The sequence below is a fragment of the Gavia stellata genome, chromosome 13, assembly GCF_030936135.1.
Source record: "Gavia stellata isolate bGavSte3 chromosome 13, bGavSte3.hap2, whole genome shotgun sequence".
NCBI classification, from domain to species: Eukaryota; Metazoa; Chordata; class Aves; order Gaviiformes; family Gaviidae; genus Gavia; species Gavia stellata.
Genome location: NC_082606.1, coordinates 9,243,342 through 9,266,582, shown reverse-complemented (window position 1 = coordinate 9,266,582; position 23,241 = coordinate 9,243,342). Strand labels below are relative to the sequence as shown.

The 23,241-nt window shown below is 39.8% G+C and overlaps 1 protein-coding gene across 3 annotated transcripts in view; it reads left to right on the top strand.

The window, feature by feature from the left end:
- TCF12 (transcription factor 12) overlaps positions 1-15,354 on the top strand; it is a 174,126-nt gene extending 158,772 nt beyond the window's left edge. For all 3 annotated transcript variants that reach the window (XM_059823915.1, XM_059823914.1, XM_059823913.1), the window contains 5 exons: positions 4,470-4,584; positions 5,431-5,602; positions 6,905-7,137; positions 10,340-10,493; positions 12,185-15,354. In XM_059823915.1, coding sequence (XP_059679898.1) covers positions 4,470-4,584; positions 5,431-5,602; positions 6,905-7,137; positions 10,340-10,482 — 663 coding nt within the window. In that variant the 3' untranslated portion in view covers positions 10,483-10,493; positions 12,185-15,354. The remainder of the gene's footprint in view (positions 1-4,469; positions 4,585-5,430; positions 5,603-6,904; positions 7,138-10,339; positions 10,494-12,184) is intronic.
- The last annotated feature ends 7,887 nt before the right edge of the window (positions 15,355-23,241 follow it).

Below are 23,241 nucleotides of genomic sequence, written 5' to 3'. Positions count from 1 at the left end.
GTTTTATTTTAACATTTGCTTAATTTTTGAGCCAGATTTATTTTAAAACTCTAGTTGACTTCATTTCCTGCTCGCTCTGAGTGGTCTTGTTTTCTTTTTAGCTGGTCTGGCCATTAGACTTATTCAAATAGATTTTTAATATCTCAAACTCATCAAATTTGCTAAGTCGCCTTTGAAGTTGATTTGTATTTTATTTCATGTATTATTGAAAAGTTAAGAAGTAATACTCTTTTTGTTCTTATTCAAGCTGCTTTTTATTTGTCATTGTAATACAATGGAAAAAGAACAGCCTGAATTGATTAAAAATAAATAAATAAAAGGCCTGGAAACTCAGTTAAGGATGAAACTCAATCCTTAAGTCACAGGGTTTTTTCCAGGTATAAAAGGAATCTAAGAAAATCAGTGACGTCCCTCTTTCTGCCCTGCGTCTGCTGTAGTATAAAAGCACGAACGGGCAGTTTAAGCTGCTTTGCCAACACCCACTTCTGCTCTTGCTCAAAGTCCTTCAGTGATAGTATTTCTCAGCAGAGATTATGCTCCTACTGAATAACTTTGAGCTGTCCAAAGTGTAAAAATCTTGATTCCAAAGCCCTTTTCATTGTCTTAATTACGCTCACCTTAGATAAAAATGATGTTAATGACCACGGCGAAATTGACCAGTTAGTATGGCTTGAAAAGTGCATGTGGTTTTCAATATGCTTAGATAAGTACTACAGCAGATATGACCAAAGGCCGATTTTTTTTTCCAGTTCTCAAGAGCTTTTATCGCTAAGAGTTCAAAATTAATAATCCAACTGAAGCGTAAGCCGCAGAACTGGTGTTAATGGGACAAAGGTGGTCTTTTGCCCACGTGTCACTCTCAGTTCTCTAGTAGTGTGTCATCAGTTGCCATGTTTTGTCTAGTTTTTATTTAGGTGCTAAAAGTACTTAACTGTTTTTCTGGTTTCTGATCCCAAATGTTATCACTTAAATAACTGAAATAAGTTCTGGAGTCATTTTTTTAAAACTTCGGCGTCTGAGTGTGGCTGCAGATTTGTCTTAGGCGCAAGTCTTTCTTGAAATGCATGCAAATAAATACAGTTCACCTGGTAAATTACAACTTAGAGTCTTGCATACAGGACTACTGTTTTTCTCAAACTGTGATTTTACTGAGCTGTGACTTCCTTGATTTGCTGAGAATCCTAAATATGTGTTAGATTGTTATTGCGTAGAGAAAATACACGAAAGTGAGTGATTTAAATATATGTTTTCAGCCGGTGTGGAGTCTATGCCGATGGCTTCTCGGATTTTTTTCTAAAATATTTTGCCTATGCAACTGAAAACCTTAGTTGTATGCTGTGTGATACGAACCCAGCCTTTCCATTTGTCTTCCATTTTGCGTGCCTGAGGAGCGGTTAGGGTTTGCTTCAGAGGGATCGTGAAAATAAGGCTAAATTAGCTCATGAAAGAATGAATTAACTCCAAGTTTGTTTGCTTATAAAATTAAATCCTGCAAGCCATTATTAGCGGAATACCAGCATTGTAAGGGACCGGTTTTTTAATGAAACTCATTAGAGGAGCCGCCTAAGGGTGCCGGAACAGCAGGCCGAGGTGCGAAGGGCGGTGAGATGGGGCCGGGCGGGGGGGGGCTGCCCAGCCGGCCGGGCGCGGGCGGGGGCGCCCAGCTGTATGCTAATGCGGGCAGCGCGCCCCGCCCCGCCCCGCCCCGCCCCGCCGCGCGCAGCTGGCGCGCCCCGGCGGGTGCCCCGGGCGGGGGCCGGGGGGAGCGGGACGCGGGAGGGCGGGCGGGAGCGGCGTTTGTGGGAGGACTCGGGTTACAAAGGCAGCTCTGCGAACGTCATCACGCTGCAGAGCGCGGGCCGCGGCTGCCGGCTCCTCACCGCCCGGGCCGGGCGGCCGCCCTCGGTGCCGCTCCCGCACGTACTCCCCAGACGCTTCCCCAGGATTTCTGCAGGGGGGACCTTCGCGGCGGCAGCGTCGCGAAGCGAGCCCTGACGCCCGGGGGAGAGCCCGAGGAGAAGCCGCGGGGCACGCACCCCCCCAGCGGCTCTTCGTGCTGGGAAATCGTTCGACTGAGAGTTACTTGTAAATAACAGTAATAAAACATGTCGCAAGCCTGTTTGTTCTGAAGGTGTCGGAGCTGATGGGCTGAAATGCCTTTCAGAAGACCTAGAGGAAGCCCGAGGTTGCGCTCCATTGAAATGCAGATGGAGGGCCTCTTTCTCTGTGAAGGGGAGTCGGGGGGGAAGGAAAAGCAAACTAAATTTAAATTTAAGATATAATGATCCAACGTGGTACCTTTAAGCAGTCGCTGATAAGTTGTGCTTACAGGAAACCGAGCTCTGGGCCTTCCTATGGGACACAGTGACTTTCAGCAGGTCTTTTGGCTTGGGGGTTTTCTTGTTGGCCTGTTTGGATTTTCCAGTACGTCATAGATCAGAGATAAAAATTCGTGTTGTGGTCGGTTTTGTAACACTTGAGCTTTTCAGATTTCTGTATAAATCTTGTTAATCTCAACTGTATGCTTCGAATTTGTAAGCCTGTTTCAAAGGACTGGAACGTGGACTTGAATTCAGTTTTTATTTCTAATCTATTTTCTGCCTTTATCAGAACTGATTTGCTAATCTGTCGCTTGCAGATTAGCTCTAGATTTGAAAGTTGCCAGGGTTCTGGCAGCTGCTACGTTAGTACACAGCTTTAAGAAATTTTTTGCCTTTTTTGAGAAGTAGATTTTGGAACAAACCTGGCCCTGAAGTGATTAATAGTCTGTAGCTTGAATAAAAGCACCCTCATGTGTTAGGACTAAGAATGACCAGAAGAATAAAATGAAAGACACAACCTGCAGGGCAGAATTAGGGAAAGACTCGGTTTTGGAAGTTCAGTGTGGAGAATGAGTTCCACCTTCCTGTAGTAAACAGCTTTGTCTTTTAGGCTGAAAGAGCCCGGCTCCGCTCCCTGCTCCCAGTGAATTCACAACACTCCAAGAGCTGAGATCACTGTATCCGTAGTAGAACTTCTCACAAACAAAGCCTGTTACACACAAAGGAAGATAAAACATACTTTAAATAGCAACAGATACTCTGCAGTGTATAAGAGGAGATTTTCTGCAGAACAATAGATACAAATAGCAGCCCGGAATGACCTGGTATTAGTTGTGGGTTCTCGGGGCGGGGGGGTCCCCCCTTTCCTTTCTTGTTCCTGTGCGTTAGCTTACAGGAATGAGTGTATATTAAACAAAGGATAAACTTGCATAAGGGTATTTATCTCTCTCTGGGTAAAACCCAGACTAAGACATGAAAGGTAAAAGCTGCATTAATTACTCAAGAGGGATTCAAAGCTCAGCAGTTTACTAGGATTGAAGGATTTATTGAAAAACAGTGGTTCTCATGTGTAACTCCAGGCAATAAACCTATTTAATTAAAGGCTTAATCTTCTAGTTGACATGTTTGCTACTGTTCCAATAAAAAGCTTCATCTGTAGCCAATTTTTGTAACTGTACAAATAATAATAGAATCCCTCATCTTTGTTCAGTTTTTTTAACTGTTTAATTGTATTATGTTGGTTATATTATAAATATCTAAAGTATTTTTGTGTCTTTAGGAATCAAAAGCTTTAAATGGTCTGCATTCCAAATTATTTAAATACAGGCAGTGTGTCTTTACCTCTTCCTTTTTCAAACAAAAGAATATTCTTTTTTTCTAGAGGTTTGCATTGATAACAGTATTCTGTATCAAGCTGCAGCTGTTTTAACAAATATACCTCTTCAATCTTAGATATGCGCGCTCATAGCTGTCTTGCATAAGGATCATTTAATTCAAGTTTACACAAAACTAGAATTTTTTAAGATTCTTCATCTCGATGCTTGCTGCTTAGAAATTTAATTGTGATGTATTATGAAGGAGCAGATTAGACAATAGTGAGAGGTAGTAAGAATAGTTAGCTGCCTGGATTATTTTCATATGGTAAGATTCTGTAATGGGACTAAACTAAATGTATTGAGCTGAGAAAGGAGGCAAATGAGAGAGAATTATTAAAGTGAATAAAATAATATTTTGATATTAGATCCAGTTCTTTCTTAATCCTGTTTCAGCAAACAAGAAGTAAGGAGATGTTATTTATATGTTTTATAAATACATGTGTGTATATATCTGTATACGCACCTTTTACATGTGGTAAAGACCTTTATTCCCCATGGTTTTCTTTTAAGGATCAAAATGTTCTAAGCACTGGAGTTGATAGTTGTATTAGTTTAAAGGAATTGAAAATTAATCAAATATTACAATCCTCAGGTATGAAATCAAGTGGTGTAGTGTAACAGCATCTTTCAACTAAATCTTTCCTTTACTGAGCTAGAGCTTTAACTCAGGTCTCTAATCCAGCAAATACTTTTAAGTCTTTTAAACTTCTGGTTTTGGACCATTTCTTTGAATCATACCTGTAATAGAAGTGTTTGCTTTGCTTTGCTTTAGGTTGGGACTCATCGGGAAGAAAGTGTCAGCCTCAACAGCAACCATTCAGTTCTTCCCGGTACAGTTTCTGCTCAGAGCACAGAACTAAATCATAAAACACAAGAAAGCTACAGAGGTAACTTTCCAGCAGTATTAAATGCTGAACAAGGTCTGCAATAATCCAGAGCCAGTGAGGCTGTAGGTCTCGGTAAACTTGCATCAGCACAGGTGATAGGGACGTAGATAATGCTGAGAAATAAAAATTCATTATAAATCCCATAAACCACCACTGCTAGGGATTCCTGCAACAATTTTGAGGGCATCCCTGTGTCAGACTTGTCCCAGTATAGCTTCAGCAGAAGACTCTGCATCACAGCCACATTCTTCCGGCTTAGGGAGCCATGATGCCATTTGTAGCACTGCAGCTGTTTCCGAATCAGCCAGGAGCGTTGCAGAGTGAGCTGAGGCCAGATTTCAGTCTTGCCAATAAAAGGAAGTCATTCCACACAAGTGTTTACAGTTCTCTCAATTTTTAGCCTGAAGAAGTAAGCTATAGAAAACGGAAGTCAGCTTATCTGTTAGCATGCTTGCACCGTTTAGGGATGTGTGTGTTGCACATTTGGCCTAAGCCCAAGCCTCGATGTCGGTGCAGCTCTGCACTTAGATTTGCAGCCCAGACATGAGGTGTAAATTTCCTTACTTTGCTAAATGTCCGTTTGTCTTTAACAGTGTCTTTCTTACATTAAGCTGTTACTGATCAAGCTGCTTTATGAATTATGGTCCCTTTACAAACCACGACATGTGTCCAAGTACAGCAGTGTTACCAGGACTTCATTTCTTTCTGTTGCCGGAGCATAGTTCCTCCTGTTGTCTTCCGAGACTTCTGCTCAGCTCTGGCCTCCCATTGACAATATCTGCTTGAGATGATCTTAAATGTTTCACTCCTGTGATGATACTCACACTGGTCTCTGGTTGCTTGCAGCATTGTCAGGTGGCTTACAGAGCCAGTCTGTGGCTATAGGTCCAACAGAAATCAAGTCTGAACATAAGGAGAAGGATGAAAACATACATGAACCCCCCTCATCGGATGACATGAAATCAGATGATGAGTCCTCCCAGAAGGATATCAAGGTCTCGTCTAGAGGCAGAACAAGGTGGGTTGATGACGTGACCTAGAGAATTTGTGCTTTGTTAATGCTCTGTAGCATGTTGTCCTCAAATTTGATAAATTTATTTCAGGGGTTTGGCGTTAACCTCAGTGCATATATTTATAGGCAGCTGAAATAAGTAAGTAGTGTACAGTATTTGTATCTATTTAAATACAAGATAGAGGAATTTCAGGGAAAATCACCTGAGAAGTATGCATTCCCTGATGTTAGTGCCTTGTCTAATATCTGATATAATTCAGAGGTCCCTGCCCAGAATAGAGGATGGGAGAACATGAGAAATTTGTGATACTTTGTACCTGGGCCAGGGCTGCGCTTTTAAATGTGAGCCAGTAGTGACGGAGAGCGGCAGCCCGATAACCTGGAGGCTGGGGTGAATACGATAGGTAAATATCCTTTTTAAATGCTTCTTCCCCACCCAAGCCGCAGACAAAAAACCTGGAGTTGACACTGAGTAAAATGCTTCTGGATCTGCCTGATAGGCCTGACACAAGCCTTGAAATTTGAAATAACAGTATACAATCAGAATTTTGCAACCGCAGGCAGTGGAGTCTATACCATCACATGAGTCTAATGGCATTTTTGGGTATTAATGTTAGTAGATCTGAGGTTTTGCACAGTTTTAGACTTTGTTGGACAGTCCTATGTTAAAAAAAGGCTATGCAACTTAATATAATCATTTGAAGTGATACAAGAATTCTAAATATAACTGTTCAGCTCTACACTGGGTATTAGGAGAAAAAATACTTCTAAAATTGGCCAGGAAGGTCTTTAACAAAACTAAAACGTTTTAATAAGTACATTAAATTGAAAATTACTTGAATGCCTCTTTATATAAGCTGATCTATTGGAAACTAGCAAAACTATTTGTTGAACATGATTTATTCTTCACCTGACAAGATGGCTGTGTTATCTCTTCACTATTTGAACATTCGTTAGTAATTGAGTGAAGTGGTAGTTGGGGTACATCTTTTGCTTCAACGGGCAGCACGTTGCCACTACTTCTCCTAGAGGTGTTTACCATCTGTAGACAACGTTCTGTGGATATTCTTCAGGCAGAAACCATTTAACATTTATTTTCAGGAAAAGGCAGGAACAGCAAGAATTACCTTGAATACTTAAGCATTGATATCTAACACTTCCTTAGTTATCTAAATATACTTCCATATGAAATAGATTAAGTGAGAAGAAGTTTAATTTCATCAACTGAAAATTTTGAACCAGAAGCAGGATCGCTTGTTTGAAATACCAGTGATATTTCAATATACTTTTATTGATACTTTCTTGCAGCAGTACTAATGAAGATGAGGATTTAAACCCAGAGCAGAAAATAGAAAGAGAAAAGGAGAGGAGAATGGCAAATAATGCTAGAGAACGTTTGCGTGTACGAGATATTAATGAGGCATTTAAAGAACTTGGCCGTATGTGTCAGCTTCATCTGAAGAGTGAAAAACCACAGACGAAACTGCTTATTCTTCACCAGGCTGTGGCAGTCATCCTCAGTCTAGAGCAGCAAGTGAGAGGTCAGTAGCCTGTCATCGTGCTGTGGCAGTTTGCGTGGTAGCTTTGTTCATGGAAGAGTGTCAGTCTCGTGCATCTACTGTTGCAGATCTCAAAAGTTACTAATAAGTATGTTTGCTGTTCTGTAACGATGTTGAAGTTCTTCAGGAAAAGCAAAGAATTGCTTGGGGTTTTTTTTTTTTTTTTAAAAAAGGGGGGAGCTCTTAGGTTTATACTTTGATCTTTCTGGTTTTTTTCCTGTGCAATTAGCCATCTCTTCACCTGTGTTTTCAAGGTAAATTGATTAATTAAAATATTGACACATCTTGCTCTAAGTTGTAACAAGCACTTATTTAGTAGTACAGAAACTTTAGCAAAAATAAGAGATCTGTTTTAAGATGAACGCAGCATAATTGAAATACTAAAATGTAGCGAGTTTAACTGCATTTACTTAGGGTTTTGCATTAAACATATAGTGGGGAGGAGGAAGGAAACCTACTTCTACTTTAATTGAATCAGGGCTGGTTTGGATGTATTTTCTTTCCCTGATTCTTTTAAATTTTTCCAGGGCAGAAATAATAAACCTATTGGTAGGTGCAGAAGGAAGAATTTTTTGTGCAGTTCACTCCCTTAAGGAAAGGTTGTTCTAGGAATCATGTTTAGTTCTTCAACTGTTCTGTTCTTGTGTGTTGGTGAAGCTACAGTTGACTTTTAGTCTCCCCTTAAACTTGTGTCACAAGTTCTGAGGCACCTTGCTTTAACTTTTGGTCAGGCAGTTGGACTAGATGATCGTTGTAGGTCCCTTCCAACTGAAATAGTCTAGTCTATGCAGCTGGCACTTAAATGGGTGAGTGTCCTCATGTTTTGTTGTTTCCGACTAGTGAATAACCATCTTCCTTCGTGTCTCACTGATGAAAGTGCATCAAGTGACTGCAAAAGTCTTTCAGATGTGGATGATATCAGCGGTCATATTTGCTTAATGCGCTACATCTTTGAATCACCGCTGTCACTGAATGATGTCGACATTTTATTTTTGCGTACCGTGGTTTTACTTCCATTTCCTAATTTGTTGCTGGCATTTTGCACAGGAGACCAAAGCAACTGTTGAAAGTTTATTGAAAGTGACAAAGTGAATAACTTAACACAGGCTTACATACTTTGTAGTAAGGATGAGATGATGTGTTTTCAGGCAGAGTTTTACTGACCCAGTTTTTAATAAAGAAACGCACTGTCTCCAGTCAGAGTTCTTCCAAGGCATATAGAGTAACTAGTTACTGTGCAGATGAGACACCAACTAGTGTCACCGTAAAGCCCTATTGTAGTGTCTCTGAGACTTTGATCTTAGGAATTGTTTCGGTCTGAAAATGTTTGCCATAGTCTGTGGAAGATAAGGACCCATCAAGTCCTTCTCCCTGTTCTCACAGATCCTATAATCTACAGAAAGCTCTGTGTGAAAATTAGTGAAGTCACTTTTGCCTTGGTCAGAGGTTGCTTCCAAACCTTATGTCTGTGGCAGAAATCTTTTTCTAAATGCACTTACAGTTAAATTGGACCTGCTCTACGGGCAGTGTAAATTGGAAGCTTTTCCTTCATCACCTTTACATCTCACCTTCTACTCTCTGTGCGTTTGAGGAAGCCTATCACAAGCACACTGTGCCTCTTGTGAGAGAGGCTGTGTTCCCCGTTCTATCTCGGCCATCTTTTTTGCACCTGTTCCTGAAAGTGAGTGACCGGAGCTTTGTGTGGCGCCCAGAAGAGCTTTCACCAGTGCATTATATAATTGTATAAGCGATTTCCTCTCTCTGCTGGTAATGAAGCTTCTCATTTTGTGATTGGTGCTATTCAAAATGAAACATTTCAGAATTTAAGCTCTAACTGTAGGCTAGCATTTTGCTAGCATTTTTATCTCCGTTTCCTAAATCACTGTAAATTAACATCCTTTCAAAGTTGCAACATAATTAAATCTTCTTTAAAACTTCAAGGCAAGCCACATTTAAACAAAGAAAACTGTGATTAAGGAAAGTTAGCAGTGTTTTTTTCCAGTAGACTCTTTAGGAGTGCTCATCCTTAGGAAATGCAGTAGGAGGCTGTTGATAATGACTTGGGTGAAAGCAGAATTAGCAAGTCCATCCAAAATTGCCTCTGTCAGATTAGCTAGATTCTACCCCTTGTAAAATGCACGGGGTCAGCAAACTGCAGTTGCTAGAGGGGCTCCTGAGCAGTGCACGAGAAAGGCTTTTGCTGGCTGTTCAGTTTTGGCAGTCTCCTTACAGCTACAATTGCATCTGCAGTCTTAAGCTGCAAAACCGAATTCACTGACAGTGAGAAAAATACCTCAAAAAGTTGATTCAATTCAACGTGTGCTGGTAGAATATATTGCATACCTTTTGTGTGTCTTCCTCGCCATTGCAATTTACATCTTTTATATTTTGATTAATGAAAAGCCATTTGGAAGAACAGGAACAGCCGACTTTTAGAAACTGTCATTATTTGAAACCTAGATCTAAATCTACATCTATTGAAGCTAATTGGGGATGTGGAAACATACTGATGGAAATATCTTGATAGCTAGTCCACAACTGGCTATTATAAAGTACTGACTTTTAATGTGAGAGGAAATATGGTTTTATTAAAAAAAAAAAAAAAAAACCAAAACCCAAAACAACTTTCTGCTCTGTGTGACTGTCATCGTATTCTTTCGATTTAAGTGAGGTGGGCACAAGATGATTTCACAGGCTTGAGGGTATGAAGAGAACTATCGACTTACGACATTCTACCTCCCCTGTTCTAACAGCAGGCTAATACTTAAGGTGAAGAAAGAAGCAGTAACATTACTAAAACTAGTGTGATGTCAGTAGGGTTGGTATGACTTCAACATACCAACAAAACGCAGAAGTCTCTATTTTATTACATTGTAAATGACGGTTTTAATTTTGCACTTTGGCAATGTCTGGTGACAAGGGAGGTGGTACTTTGAAGTTTTTTGAAGGTCTGTGTAGGCAGCTAGTAAAGTTTGGCTTTTAAAAAAAAATACTAGTTTAGGAGATGCCTGGTAGGATTTTCAGTAGTGCTTGTCTGCAGCTTTAGACACCGGCATTTTAACATGGGGACACACGTTGTTAGCAGAAGGAAGCTGCATAGCTATCTTTACTACAGTGGTTAATGTATCGATATTCCCCTTGGTATCAGTGTATAGGATGTTAAGAATCGTTCTTCTTGTTACAGAACGAAACCTGAACCCTAAAGCAGCCTGCCTTAAGAGAAGGGAAGAAGAAAAAGTTTCTGCCGTATCGGCAGAGCCGCCAACACCACACCCAGGAAGCCACCCTGGCCTGAGTGAAACTACCAACCCTATGGGTCATATGTGAACACCAGCCAGGTACGTCTCTTGTCTAGAGGGCAATGGCTCTTGCTGCTTTCTTTCTATTGGCTAAAATTCGGGAGATCCAGGTATGTTTATTCTTAGTTACTAAGCTGCCACTAGCACCAAACTTCTTATGCTGCTGAGTACTTCCATATCTCCCAGCAGAAGCAAAAGCATGCAGATTTGTTTAGTTTTATAATAAAACAAACCCCGAAGAAATTGTCGTTGAAGTCTCTTCATTTCTGTGCATCGTTGCCAATGGCTACATCTCTTGGCTCAGGTGGCCTTCTTGGCATGACATCGGAGGAAGTTAACAGCTTGCTAGATAAGCCACGCATAATAGAGATGAATTATACATCTTTAAATGGTCTAAATATCACATTAGTTCATTTAAAAATCCATGTATTGTTTCCCAGTGCTGACACAAACAGAGAGACTTCTTGTCTCAGAGAGATATGCTGTCTGGCTTAAGGCCAGTTGTTCTAACCCATATCATTTGCCCAACAGAGATGGCCCAACAGATAGTAACAGATAGTTACTATCTTAATTCACAGTCTGCATTAGTGAAGATAGTTAAGATTTAAAAAGTACTGTTTTCAGCTTCGCAAGATAAATCAGTGTTTCCAAAAGCCCCACGTAGTCCAATATGCAATAGTTCATTTAAAACATGCTGATGGGGAGGCCTTACAGGAGTATTAGTCTTTTGGTTTTATTACGTGTTGTTGGTTGCTTGGGTTTTTTAAGTAATTGGGAAGAACTTGATTTTGAGAAGAGAAAATTCTGGGTATTCCATGTCTTTTAAAACAGTAGAACTGTTGCCACTTTCAAAAAGAGTAAGAGATTGGGTTCAATGCCCTTATCTTAACCCGCAACTTTACTAAGTTTTATGGTTTGGGAGGTTTGTTTTTGTGTATATAGACTGTTTTGCTTCTATTTTAGCTTAAGGCAAAGGCATGCATCTTGCCAGAATGTATCCCATGTAAGTTTATTATTCCCTGGTGTTCCTTAGAAAGCAGCAAAACGGCATTTAAACCAAGCCTTATTCGAGTCAGTACTTTTTCCCTGTCCCTTATACGCAGCTTCTTTCTTCGTAAATGAAATGGTTTTTCTCTTTAGGAAAACAAGGTGCTTTGAATGCCTTTAATTTGTTTTATTTCATACCAGAGCAATAGACTACTTCTAAATTGTCAGAGAATTCTTCATTTACAGCAGGCTTTATAGTCTGTTCTTGCCATATTAATACAATGAACCACTTTCAAAAGTTTACTGTATCTTTGCTTTTTTAACTGCAATAACTTTGTAAGATGACTAAAGTGTGACATAGACAGGAAAAGGCTGTGCAGGCTCTTTAGGTGTATGGCAAGGTGTACCTTCAACGGTAGTGATGACATCAGGCACCATCTCCTGCCTGTTTTAGAGAACAAAGTCAAACACAAATCAAAGGTCTGATATTTGCAGATTATTCTTTCTCCCATATCCGGAGAGTCAAATAGAATGTTCCTGAGAGTAAACTGTTCAATATACCATACTCAATCTGGGTATCTCTGGGAAGAAGGATTTCAAGGCCTCTCAATGTGATTCTCTTTTGCGCTTAACTGACTGAAAATGCCATAAGATACAGTTTAAATTAGTTCACTAGTGTTGATATTGTGCTTCTTACTGATTCTCTTCCTAATACCCCTTTCTTCTCCCAAATTTCTTTCTAGAATTCCAGACTTATTGGTAGGATACACAGAAGGTGACCTTTCTTCACAAGGACACAGACAACTAACAGTATATGAAGACACAAACCCGACAGGAGAAAACACTTGAAGCAAGAAACCCAAATGCAATCTTATGATCAAAGCTACTGGTCAACACCTGCATCAGGACTGAAGATACAAGATCTTCAGATAGAATTTCAGCCCATGAAATACTCTGAACATATCATTCTGTTGCAAGCAGTGTGTCGCTTCTGCACAATCAGAGACTGTTGTGATCTCTCCACTCATTGTGGAAGTTGCCTTGTGCCTAAACTGAATTGACAAATGCATTGTAACTACAAATTTTATTTATTGTTACGGAACTGTAAAGGTCTACATATAAAGGGAAAAGTTAACATGTTAAAAGCTGATAAAATTTCAGCTGGATGCCAGCATTTACTAAAGCTGTTCACATTCAGAGAACAAAGCAGTGACAACCGTCGACCCGTAGCATTCCCAGCATACCTATTAGTGTCTTAAAAAAGGAAGGGAAAAGTCTTTTGTTGCCCTTTCCTCTCCTTTTGCCATATGACTAGTGTTTTTCCATGCAATAGGAAACTATTCCTTGGTATAGCTTTTTTTATGTTACTTTTGGTCTCTGGTAATCTGAACAGTTATGGTCATAGTTACCCTTCCATACTGAGCTCCATGCTTCAAGCCAGTAAGAGGCCTGGTGAAGGCTGCAGGCAGGAGCAATGCTGTGACCGTAACATTTCTTGGATTTAAAAAGTGATTTTTATTTTCCCTCAGACTTTCCTCAAACTTTTTTTTTTCCCTAATTATAAACAAAACCTTTTTAGGCTTCTAGGCTTCATAGTAAAGCTTGTAACGTGAAGTGTAAATTGGGTGGGGAGAATCTACTTTGTTAGAGTTGCTTTGTTTTCCGAGCAGTAAGTACTACATATAGTACATGTAAAGTGTTAGCTGTACGTAAGCACAAAATGCATTAAAATACAAAGGAGATTTTTTTCAGGCTGTAATTTTGGTGAATGGTAAAATCCTAAATTCACCGTGGCAGGTAGTGTGATGATACAGCCACCAGTACGGTGGGCTTACTTATGTAATGGAATATAAGAGCAATGGTCACCAGTTTTTCCTTACTGTATACATTATCTTGTCATTTTTGTATGGCTTGTCAGTGGAGGAAAAAAAATAGTGTGAATCAAATACAAACAAATGACCCCTCCCAAGCCATATTAGCATTAAACCTTTAAATGTTTCTCCACCAGAACAGTGTCCATAAGTATTCCTTTGTCAGAGATGTGTTGAAAAGGTTAAGATCCCTTTGAACTTCCATGGAAACTGTCTTCCACTGCAATGACCATGGGAGGAAGTTCCCTAAGCCAAGGTTGTCTGAGCTATTGTTTATATAGTGCATCTTTCATCACTGGCAATTGGTTCACACACAAAACAGGAACAAACCAGTAATTTTTATGAAGTCATTTAATTTGAAAGAACAAAAGATGGATTGTTAAAATAAACTAATGAATTTAAGCTCATGTTTTGGATGGTTCCTAACAAAACAGTTTGTGGAATTAGTGGACTCATGTCTATTACTTTAATTTGCATATGTCATCAAATAACACCTGATTATATCTGTGGCCTTGTTCTTCATTTCAGTGTTTATCAGCTAAACAAATTTGTTGCTTATGACGTGTGAAAGTGATCACGTGCCACTGCCTGGCCTTTTTCCTTCTAAGCTTGTTGTCTTTTTGGCTATATTAGACTTTGCAGTATGCCCAGAAGCTTTCCTTCATAAAATAGAAAGAAAAAAACATTTGGCTTATTTTTCACTGTAGCTAGTCTTTTATACAATAATCTTGTAAGAAAATTTCTTGAATTCTAAATATTACTCTTTCTAGATTTTTGAAATCGAAAAAGTTTTCAGTAAAAAGTTTCTTACTTTATTTTACTATATTAGGTAGTAAAAATGTAGGGTTATTTACCATAACCTGTTCATTAATATCAGAAATTTACAATAGCATTGTAAGACCATAGTAGGGTTCTAGCATACCGTGTAGTACCTATGGAGTATTGTAAGAGCTAATTGTCCGAGATGAATTGCTTCTCATCTTGTTCTCCAGTTTCCATTGTTGGTTTATTGCAGATTTGTACCCTGTGTCAAATTTCAAGGTATTGCTGATAAACCTTTCCAACCAGCAGCAAGAAGTTCAAAAAAATTTCTGTCAATGTAACAGAAAACACTATGTATATAACATTTATGTAGCAATAAATGTGCCATCTTTTTTTAACATGGTAAATCAGTGAGTTTTTTAAATTTCTCTTTCCTCATAGGTATTGTGTTGCAAAAACAGCTTCTGCCTTTGTTGGAATAAAACCTAGCATAGATTTGCAAGGTACACAGCATAAGTTACAGGCACATGAAGTGATGTTGCTACTCCCTGTGATGCCAATACAGAAATTCCCAGCGAGCTGAGGAGGAACAGTACCTAACCTGCATTTGCTGCTGCACAGAAAGGGGATTGCGCACAGGCAAATAGCAAACTGGGAGCCGAAGCTGATCCCGTAGGCATGTGCCTCCTGCTACATCTTCTTCCTTTACTTTGCCTGTCCTTAAGATAGGTTTCTAAGCTCTAAGCCCCTTCTGTGCGTTGGAAGATCAGTGCTGAGTTACTTCTGAATTGATTGATGCGTCTACATAGTTTTTATGGGGGAAAAAAAAGGAAAAAAAGTCTGCAGTTTAAGCTTGAAATTAAAATTTTCACATTTTCTACAATTTTTCTTTCTGTGCGTGCAAACGAGAAAATAGAAGTGTACAATGTCCAAGGCATACACAGTCAGGGGTGAAATTTTCATGCAACTCCTAGTTCACAACTGTTTAAGCCAAAAACCTCAAGTAACAAGCAGACTTTGTAGAAGCTTGAGTTTTTTCAACTCTTCTCTAAACAAATACCCCTGGGAAAAGCACATCAAAGACAAGCAAATACAGATACTATATATATATAGTTATGATGTTTTAACTGAATGTGGTGTACGTCAGTCAGTAATGGCTGCTGCGTACTGCATAGTTTCCAACTCTTGATACTGTCCTTTGTAACCTTAGAAAATCTAATGATTATGTTGAGATCTAGCTTACGTTGTAAAGGGCTTGTCAGCATGCATATACAGGCAAGTTTTTCTAATATGCCAGCACTTTTACCACAGGGAAATCTCTAACATGGTCTGGCCAAATACGGGAGGTGAGACTCAGCCATGTAAGTATGTCTTTTAGTATGTCTTCAGTAGTAGCTGCAGAAGACGTGCCCTGGTGCCTTCCCCAGCACCCATTCTCAATTCTAACTTACTCCAGTAATAATTCTAAATCCAGCCTTCGAGCATCCATCGTCGCTTCTCTCCCCTTTTCTGAATGAGACCTACCACAAGTTTGTCACTTGTTTCAGAGAAAGTGAAAACAGCATTTTACCCTTCTTCATCTTTCCTTTACCACACTTCTGCTGTCCTGTTTGCATATACCTTCTGATGACAAGTCCTGCATCCTCTTTTTCTTTTAAATTTCCTTCTTTTTTCTCCATTTTTTCTTTTTTTTTTTGCATGGAAGAGATATATGTTGGGATACCTTTGTTAAATACAATTCTGCTAGAATGACCATCGGGAATATTGTAGGAAAGCTTTCCCGTACATCTAAAGTCTTGGGAAAGGCTTAAAATGGACTCCAGCTTTCTCCTCCGGCACTGAGTAGATGCTGTTGAAAAGAAGATTCTGGATTCTTTATGTAAGAGTTAACGTTTCCGCAAGAATTAATTAACATTAACGTTTTCTCCGTTAGCATCTGGAAATCATGGCAGAACAAAAATAAAATGCAACAGCGTGGAAAAGACAACCTAGATACTGGGTGGCGAGCTTTGCTTCCTGTTTGTAACAGTAGTACCTGTGCTTTCTAATATACCCAACCTGTGGATACTACCATGTCCTGTAAAAGGAAGAAATAATTTGTCCCAATTTTAAAGCCTGGCAGTGTTTCAAGAGTGGGGTTCAAGAAGGCCCAACAGGAATGAATCGGCAAGCTGACACCTTCCTGCCTTCGTGCAGACAAGATGTGGCCAGAGCCAACAGCCACAATGTGGCTGCCCTAGTCCCAGCGCATCCCTAACCCAGGGATGGAGGTTTGCAGCCCATTGCATCCCTGGGGAGAGGCACAGCCCTGGCTCCTGCCTTCCTGCTGCTTGCCTGCCCAGCGCAGTGAGGGAAAAGTTTCCCAGGAAGTGGGAAAATGGTGCTAATAGGAGCCTGCTACAATCCTTCCTTCTCTTCCCTTCAGGTCTCTGCTGTCAAAGAGCAGATAAGTCAGGTGCCGTTTGCGGGGGGTGTTTTGTACTGTTTAAACATCACTTGTTTTAGTGAAGTTAATCCCACTGCCAACCTGGATGCCATTGCAAAATACTGTGAGTTTATTCCCTGGTTAAGACATGAATATACTGTTCAACTGATATCACAAGCAACTGCATGTGCGTGTTCAGTATGACTTCAGCTAGTTTAGCTGTTTGACTGTAGTCACGTGGGATTGTTTGTATTAGTCATAAACCGCACAGACCAGGCCTTAGGCTCCAGAACTGCAAATTGTCTGGGTTGTAAACAGAATCCCTTTCAATTCTCTCCTAATCCTGACTTTTCAAATGTTTTGATGCAATTAACAACATCTGTTAAATAAAAACTGATGTAAAAAAAAAGTCTTAAGAAATTATACTAAATACCAAGTGAGATAAAAATCTCTCTCAAAATGTTTGTAACTGATCCTGGAAGGCAAATCTGTTAGAAAGTCAGTGGCTGAGCTAAATATTTGGCATTCTGGTTATTTCAGGTAAACTAGAGAAACACGAATACCAAGTTTCATTTTCAGGAGAGATCCACTGTATTTTTAACCTAAATGTATAGAGACAAAAGGAATTAAATATAAACTATATCAGTCAGAACAGTAACTGCTGCCAAATGTGATTGAACAGATGAGAAAATAATTTCCAATATAACTCAAAATTCAGTCTATGTTAAACATAGACCCCTGCTAGTCCTGGGCTTCAGAAAAGCAGGAGAAACCTATGCAGATCTTATAGCTGGAGCTATCTCTTTCCATCAAAGCTCTGAGTAACTTACTAAGTCATATTTGGTTTGGAAAACTCAACAATTCAGCTCTTAAAAAAAAAAAAATATCCAGGAGGAAATTACTAGAACTCAATGGACACGACATTAAACTCTTTACAAAATGAACACAATAGTGTCTTGTTAACTTGGTGATGTGGATTTTTGGCCCTACTTTCTTATTTTTGTGCTGAGGCTTTTTCTGTCCCCCTTCACTGTATTTTAATGGCTAAGGAAGACTCTTGGAAATGCCACAATAGGCTGATTTCCTAGTTTGCTAGATTACTTATTTATATACAAGTAAATTAAGTGGTTCCTTATGCTCATGGAAGTTCTGACACACAATGTTGCATTAAATGCACATCCTCTCTATCCAGGATGCAAAAAGGAAAAAGAAATACTTGTGGTGGAATTGTAGAAGGTTAGTCTTTTATATTCAAATACAACTAAAGAAATTTGATGAACGTGAATGAGTCTGTAGCAATCATTATAAAAATAAGTTCTCCAAATACGAGGTTACAAACTCATCTGTAGAATGAGATGTCTGTGGAGTAAAGTATTGCTCTGAATTTTACTCCCCAGCACCCATAAATGAGCAGAGATGAACAGTATCAGAAGCATTAGCTTATCACAGAAGCGGAATTAATCACTAGCCCTAGTTTGTGTGTTTGTTGGAAAGACACCAAATAGCCAATTGTTTGCTGCACAACCAGATTAGGTGCTCCAGACTACTCTCAAGGGATTTTTCTCTGACCACTGAAATAACTGCTTTCAAAATCAGATGAGTTCTTTGGGGCATTTGTGGGCTTGATATTTACTCTATCAGCCTCGTTCACACAGACTAGAATCTACCTCAATGTGCTAGAACAAAAAGTCCCCATCTCAAAATACTGAAAACTCACTCTATAGGAGAGAATGCTCATATATATATAAATACAAAATGATGAGGTAGGGGAAATTTTTGGATCATGTTTTGAATTGTCATCAGAATGGTCAGTTCACACCTGGAAAAGCTGAAGAGGGTATCACAGTACTTTCCTTTAAAGGTGACAAAGAAAGGAAGTCTTGCAGACACACTTGAAGTTCTTCTTGTACAGCACCTAGCAGAAGAGAGCTCACATCTTAACTGATCTTCTGTATGCTACAAAGACATCAATGCTAATGTATCTGATTATTAATATAACAGCTAAAGTACATTAATCCCTAACACTACCTGACTAATGACTAAGATGAATGCATGCAATATCGGTTTTAAGTCAATGGGCTCTGCTTCCAGTTTACCCTTTTAAAAGGGTAACATTTAATTAAATGTCCATTTAATTTGTTTACATGACTAATTAATAGCTGAAAGTGTAATTAAACATAAAGCTTTTTAAATGCTCATTCCTTTCCTAGCATGCAAGAATAGTAAATGTGAGCATCACAAAATGCCAGTACAAGAGTGCAAGAATGCTAAAAATGAAGGAAAAAAAAAAAGTGACAGCCTACAGAATATGAAGGTAGTAACCCAATATAAATTAGTGCCTGTCATTATCTGTAGCCAGCTGATCATCATTATCCTGTTATATAGAAGTATAACAAATGTGTCAATAAAGCTCTCATTATAAACTTTTTGGATAGAAAAACAGATTCTGCATTTACAGGAGTATCAGGGAAGAGTGTGAATGAAACCAAAAATGACCTGTGTCTATTAAGCTTAGCAGTCTATTTTTCTGGTATGGCTATTTTGCATATCCAGGATAACTGATGAAAAATAACCACCACTACACACTGGTTAATTCTACTGTTTCTGCAACTGTTGACTTTTCTACTGGAAGGCTATGTCAACTGAGTTGTCTGTACGTGCTTCCACAGGTCTTCCTGGACCTCCTTCCTACCTTGTCCCTGCCCTGCCCCACCCCACCCCCAGTTTCTGTTGCATGAGATATGGTCTCCAAATTGTATCAGTTATAAGCAAGCTTAAAACTTTTAATTTCCAGGTACATGCCTCTGCTAACTAACTAATGGAATGATTAGTGTGATGCAGGTTCACTGCTCCAGCGTGAAGAGCAATGGTGAGATTCAACAATAGTAGGTCTCTTCCAGCATCCACAGGTAAATGTCAGAGACACTTCTGCCTCCCTTACCCGTACCGCTTCTTCCCTGGCCCCTTGCCCATCCTTGAGGATTTTTTCTCTTCAGGCTTACAGCTCTAGGTCTGGTCCTTCTCTTCCCTTCTAGCCAGATGCATGCTGGCTTCTGTTCCTTCCAGGCCCAGTGTTGGGGCTGCCTTGTTTAGGTAAAGCAGCAGTTGACTCTTCCTCCTCAGCATGTGGAAGAGAGCAGCAGGGACAGGAGAACAGAGAGTGAGTCCTTCTTCTCAGTTCTGGCATGCAGCATTACACTCACCTTGAGGACGGGAAGGAGTAATTACATGGGAAGTCTGATTCGACCCAAATCTAATAAGCCTATACTGAACATATGCTTATTAAACAAGTAGCGGTTTTAGGCAATTTTCAATTAAAAGGAACATTCCTGATACAAGGACCTACAAACACATATCAGACTCTGTTATCATTCTAACTCGTGAGCAGTAAATTTATGGGCAGTAAAATTCCTCAGTAACCGTAACAAAAAAGGAATATGCACAAACCAGCAGTTCTTCTTAATCAAATTATTGGAAAGGCTGGATTATTTTTGCTGAAAATCTTAAAAGATTTCAGCCCAGATTCTCAGGATGGAAAACCTGTTCCCCTGGTTAAAATCTGTAAAGTAATAGGCACTAAAAACAGGAGCTGAAATAGGAAAGTAGCAGGCAACCTTACCCATGGGAAATGTAACCATCGCTAAATGTACAGACAAGGATGCCATGCCAAAACACAAATGAAATGGTTTGGGGTATTCAGGTTGTTCCACTGTTGAACTGTGCAAGTGCATGACCCTCTTACTGACAGCCTTCCTCTCACTCTTTCCTGCTCATGCTCACACTCAGTGAGCTTCATACACCTTGTCATAAATCAGTTCCTAAACTCTTTGAGGTATCTGCTTCCTTCCTTTTCCCAAATACTGTTTTAAGGCAAAAGAGTGACAATAATCTCTTCACTGGAAAAAACATAATTTAGCCCACATTTGTTTTAAATTTATTTCATATTATTTTGTAATATTTTAAGCTCCATATGGATGAGAAGGACATCTGAAGGAATTTTCATCTTAGATCTGATTTGCTGCATTATAACCATATAATTCTTCTCTTCTACACATTTGCTAGACTAACTTTTATCCCCACTGAGCCTACCAAAATTCCCTCTGCCCAAGGGCCCTTGATCCCATGAAGACATATGTACAGTTTATGCATAGGATAGCCCTTCTCATTTCAGTGGACATACTTCTATACTTCATACTGAGTTCGTACTATTTCTTCACAGGTCAGAAGTCTGATGCTTACAGATCTTTCTGGGTTTTCTACAATAACCGAGGTAGGAATATGTGCACAGAAAGGTAAAATTGTTAAGGATCACTGCTTCTTTTTTATTAGAGAACTGGAGACAAAAATACCAATATAAAGTCTTTCTTTACTTCTCTGTAAGTGAAGCAAACCCAGTGCTTGAGAGCAGGAGGCTGGGTGTGGAAACATAAGTACATTGCATCTGTGACTTTATAAAGTGATTTGGAGACATCTATTTTGCAACAATTGGGAAGAAACTGGGTGGGTGGTGTAGAAGAGGGGGAACTGTGAAGACCAAATGTTTAGCTGTATTCAACTGTAAACAGAGTGATAGTCAGTAAACAGTCTCTCTAAGGAGAGTAATTAATAGGCATATGTGAAGAGATGGAAAAGAAGATGTATCCATCTTCAGCAGACATCAAAGGGCAGGCTGGACAGTGAGAAATTAAGCATACCCCAAGGAGGCCACACAGCTGAATGTACATTCAGCTAGGAAATGTAATGAGCTTGGAAAAGGAGGAGGGGGGGAAAGACAGGCAGTGAAAAAGGAGTCCTAAAGTAACAAAGGAAGGCGCAACTTGCTCTGTGAGGAAGGGAGCAGGAGTAGAGAAGCAGGGAGGTCTAAGCAGGTCAGGTCTTTTTGTGGAGGGGTCAAGTTGCAGAGAAGTTTTGCAGGATTAGAAAGAGTGATAAGATAGCACAGTAAGTAGCCTCAAAATAAGATAAGGAAACAGAGGAGGAGCCACTGAAATGAATGGTTCTTCATTGTGATTCTCCTGCCTCTTCCTACATCTGAAAGCAGAACCCTGTGGCAGTTGGCCAGTTTGACAGGGAAGGCGATAAAAATAAATTACATCCTCTGTTTCCAATACAGACTGAGATGTTTCCAAAAGAATGGGGGAAGGGAACTTATTTGCAGGGAGGAAAGGTACTTATGAGATCCAAAATTCATTGTCTGTTCTCTATAAAGTGGTGTCACGACTGACTCCAGAACGTACGTACTTGGCTCCAACTGGGGTTTTGGAACATTCCACCTCTGAGGCCAGCTGCTTTTGCAAATGTTTGGCTGGAAGATAAATCCAAGTTCAAAATGAAGGAAGTGCTCTTTTTTGTCTCTCAAAGAACACGCATGAAGCTGAGAAGAACAAATCAGAGAACCTGAGGCCAAGCAGTTTGAGATTCCCAGTGTCCTGGGTGGTCTTTGCTGTTAAATTCTGTTAGTGTCATCTGTGGAGAATGTTTTCCTTCAAAACCTGACTAAAACTGGGATAAGACAGATTTTCCCAACCAATTTGATTTACAGTTTATCATGAGCAGAATACATGTATGTTAACAGTGTGTTTTTGGACTACTGTTGCAAATCAGGTTTTGTGCACCCGAGTTAAACAGAGTCTAAGGCAACAGGTCTTATTTGAGTTTCTTGGCACAAGTAGACATGCATTTTTGCTGTAAAAGCAGCTTTAGCAAGGACAACTAATCTCTCTCAGACACGGCACTAAAAGAGTGTTTTTGGAAGAAGCAAAAGAAACCTATGAGAAGACTGGAACCAGGAGTATCTAAGACGAAACTTACCCTGTCCTCTTGCACGTGCTATCCTCTTGGGTTTGATATGTGCACTGTGGAGCTGTGTAAACTGAGAATTGCCATGCCTTCTCTAATACTTTTGGCTGATGTGTCAGATAACACATGCAGGAAAAATGGGTCTTGTACCATGCAGGGACTATAACTGTGGGTCACACATGGCAGGGAAGTACTTTGCACCCTAGCAACTCCTTCCTGTGCTTAGCACAAGGCAATTGCCCTGTTAGTTATCTGCTATCACTCCCCCACTGGGAAAGCAGTCCAAGTTCTTTGTTTAACCATGTATTGTGGAGCCATCAGCTCCCCATGAACTGGAAATCAGAAGTAGATCTGTCCTTACAGATCCAGAACAAATATATTATTCATTTTACCTGTCTGATTTGTCCCATACCACTATTGATTTTCCCAGAGAAAGATTCTGCATATGACTAATGGCATTTTTTGAGGGTTAGAAATTCTGAATTTGTCTACTCAAGGGAAGAAATTTCATGTTTCAGCAACTTAGAAACATTAGCTGCAGTTACTGCAAAGAATGGAACTGCAATTAGTCTTCTATGATCTTTATAGACATGCCTGAAAAACAGAGATGACAATACTGCAAGTCTGAGAGGTCAGTAAGGCAGTGTCCTTTGCTGACAGACAACAGACCATGCCTCAAAACTCCCACTTGCTGGGCTGGTGGAGATAACATTCAGTGTGAGGCAGAGCAGCTTCAGCTTTAGGGCAGGGGTGCTGCCTCTGTGGTTCTTTGGAATCCTCTTTGCTGGAAAACAACCCTGTATTATCCCCCAGAGATCAGCCAGGGCTGGTCTCCCATCTGTTCATGGATCTGCACCTGTTTTTCATTTCACCAATAGTGGCCACATGGCCTAAGACTGTGGGGGAATACAAAGAAGAAAATGAATGTGTGGTTCAGGCACTG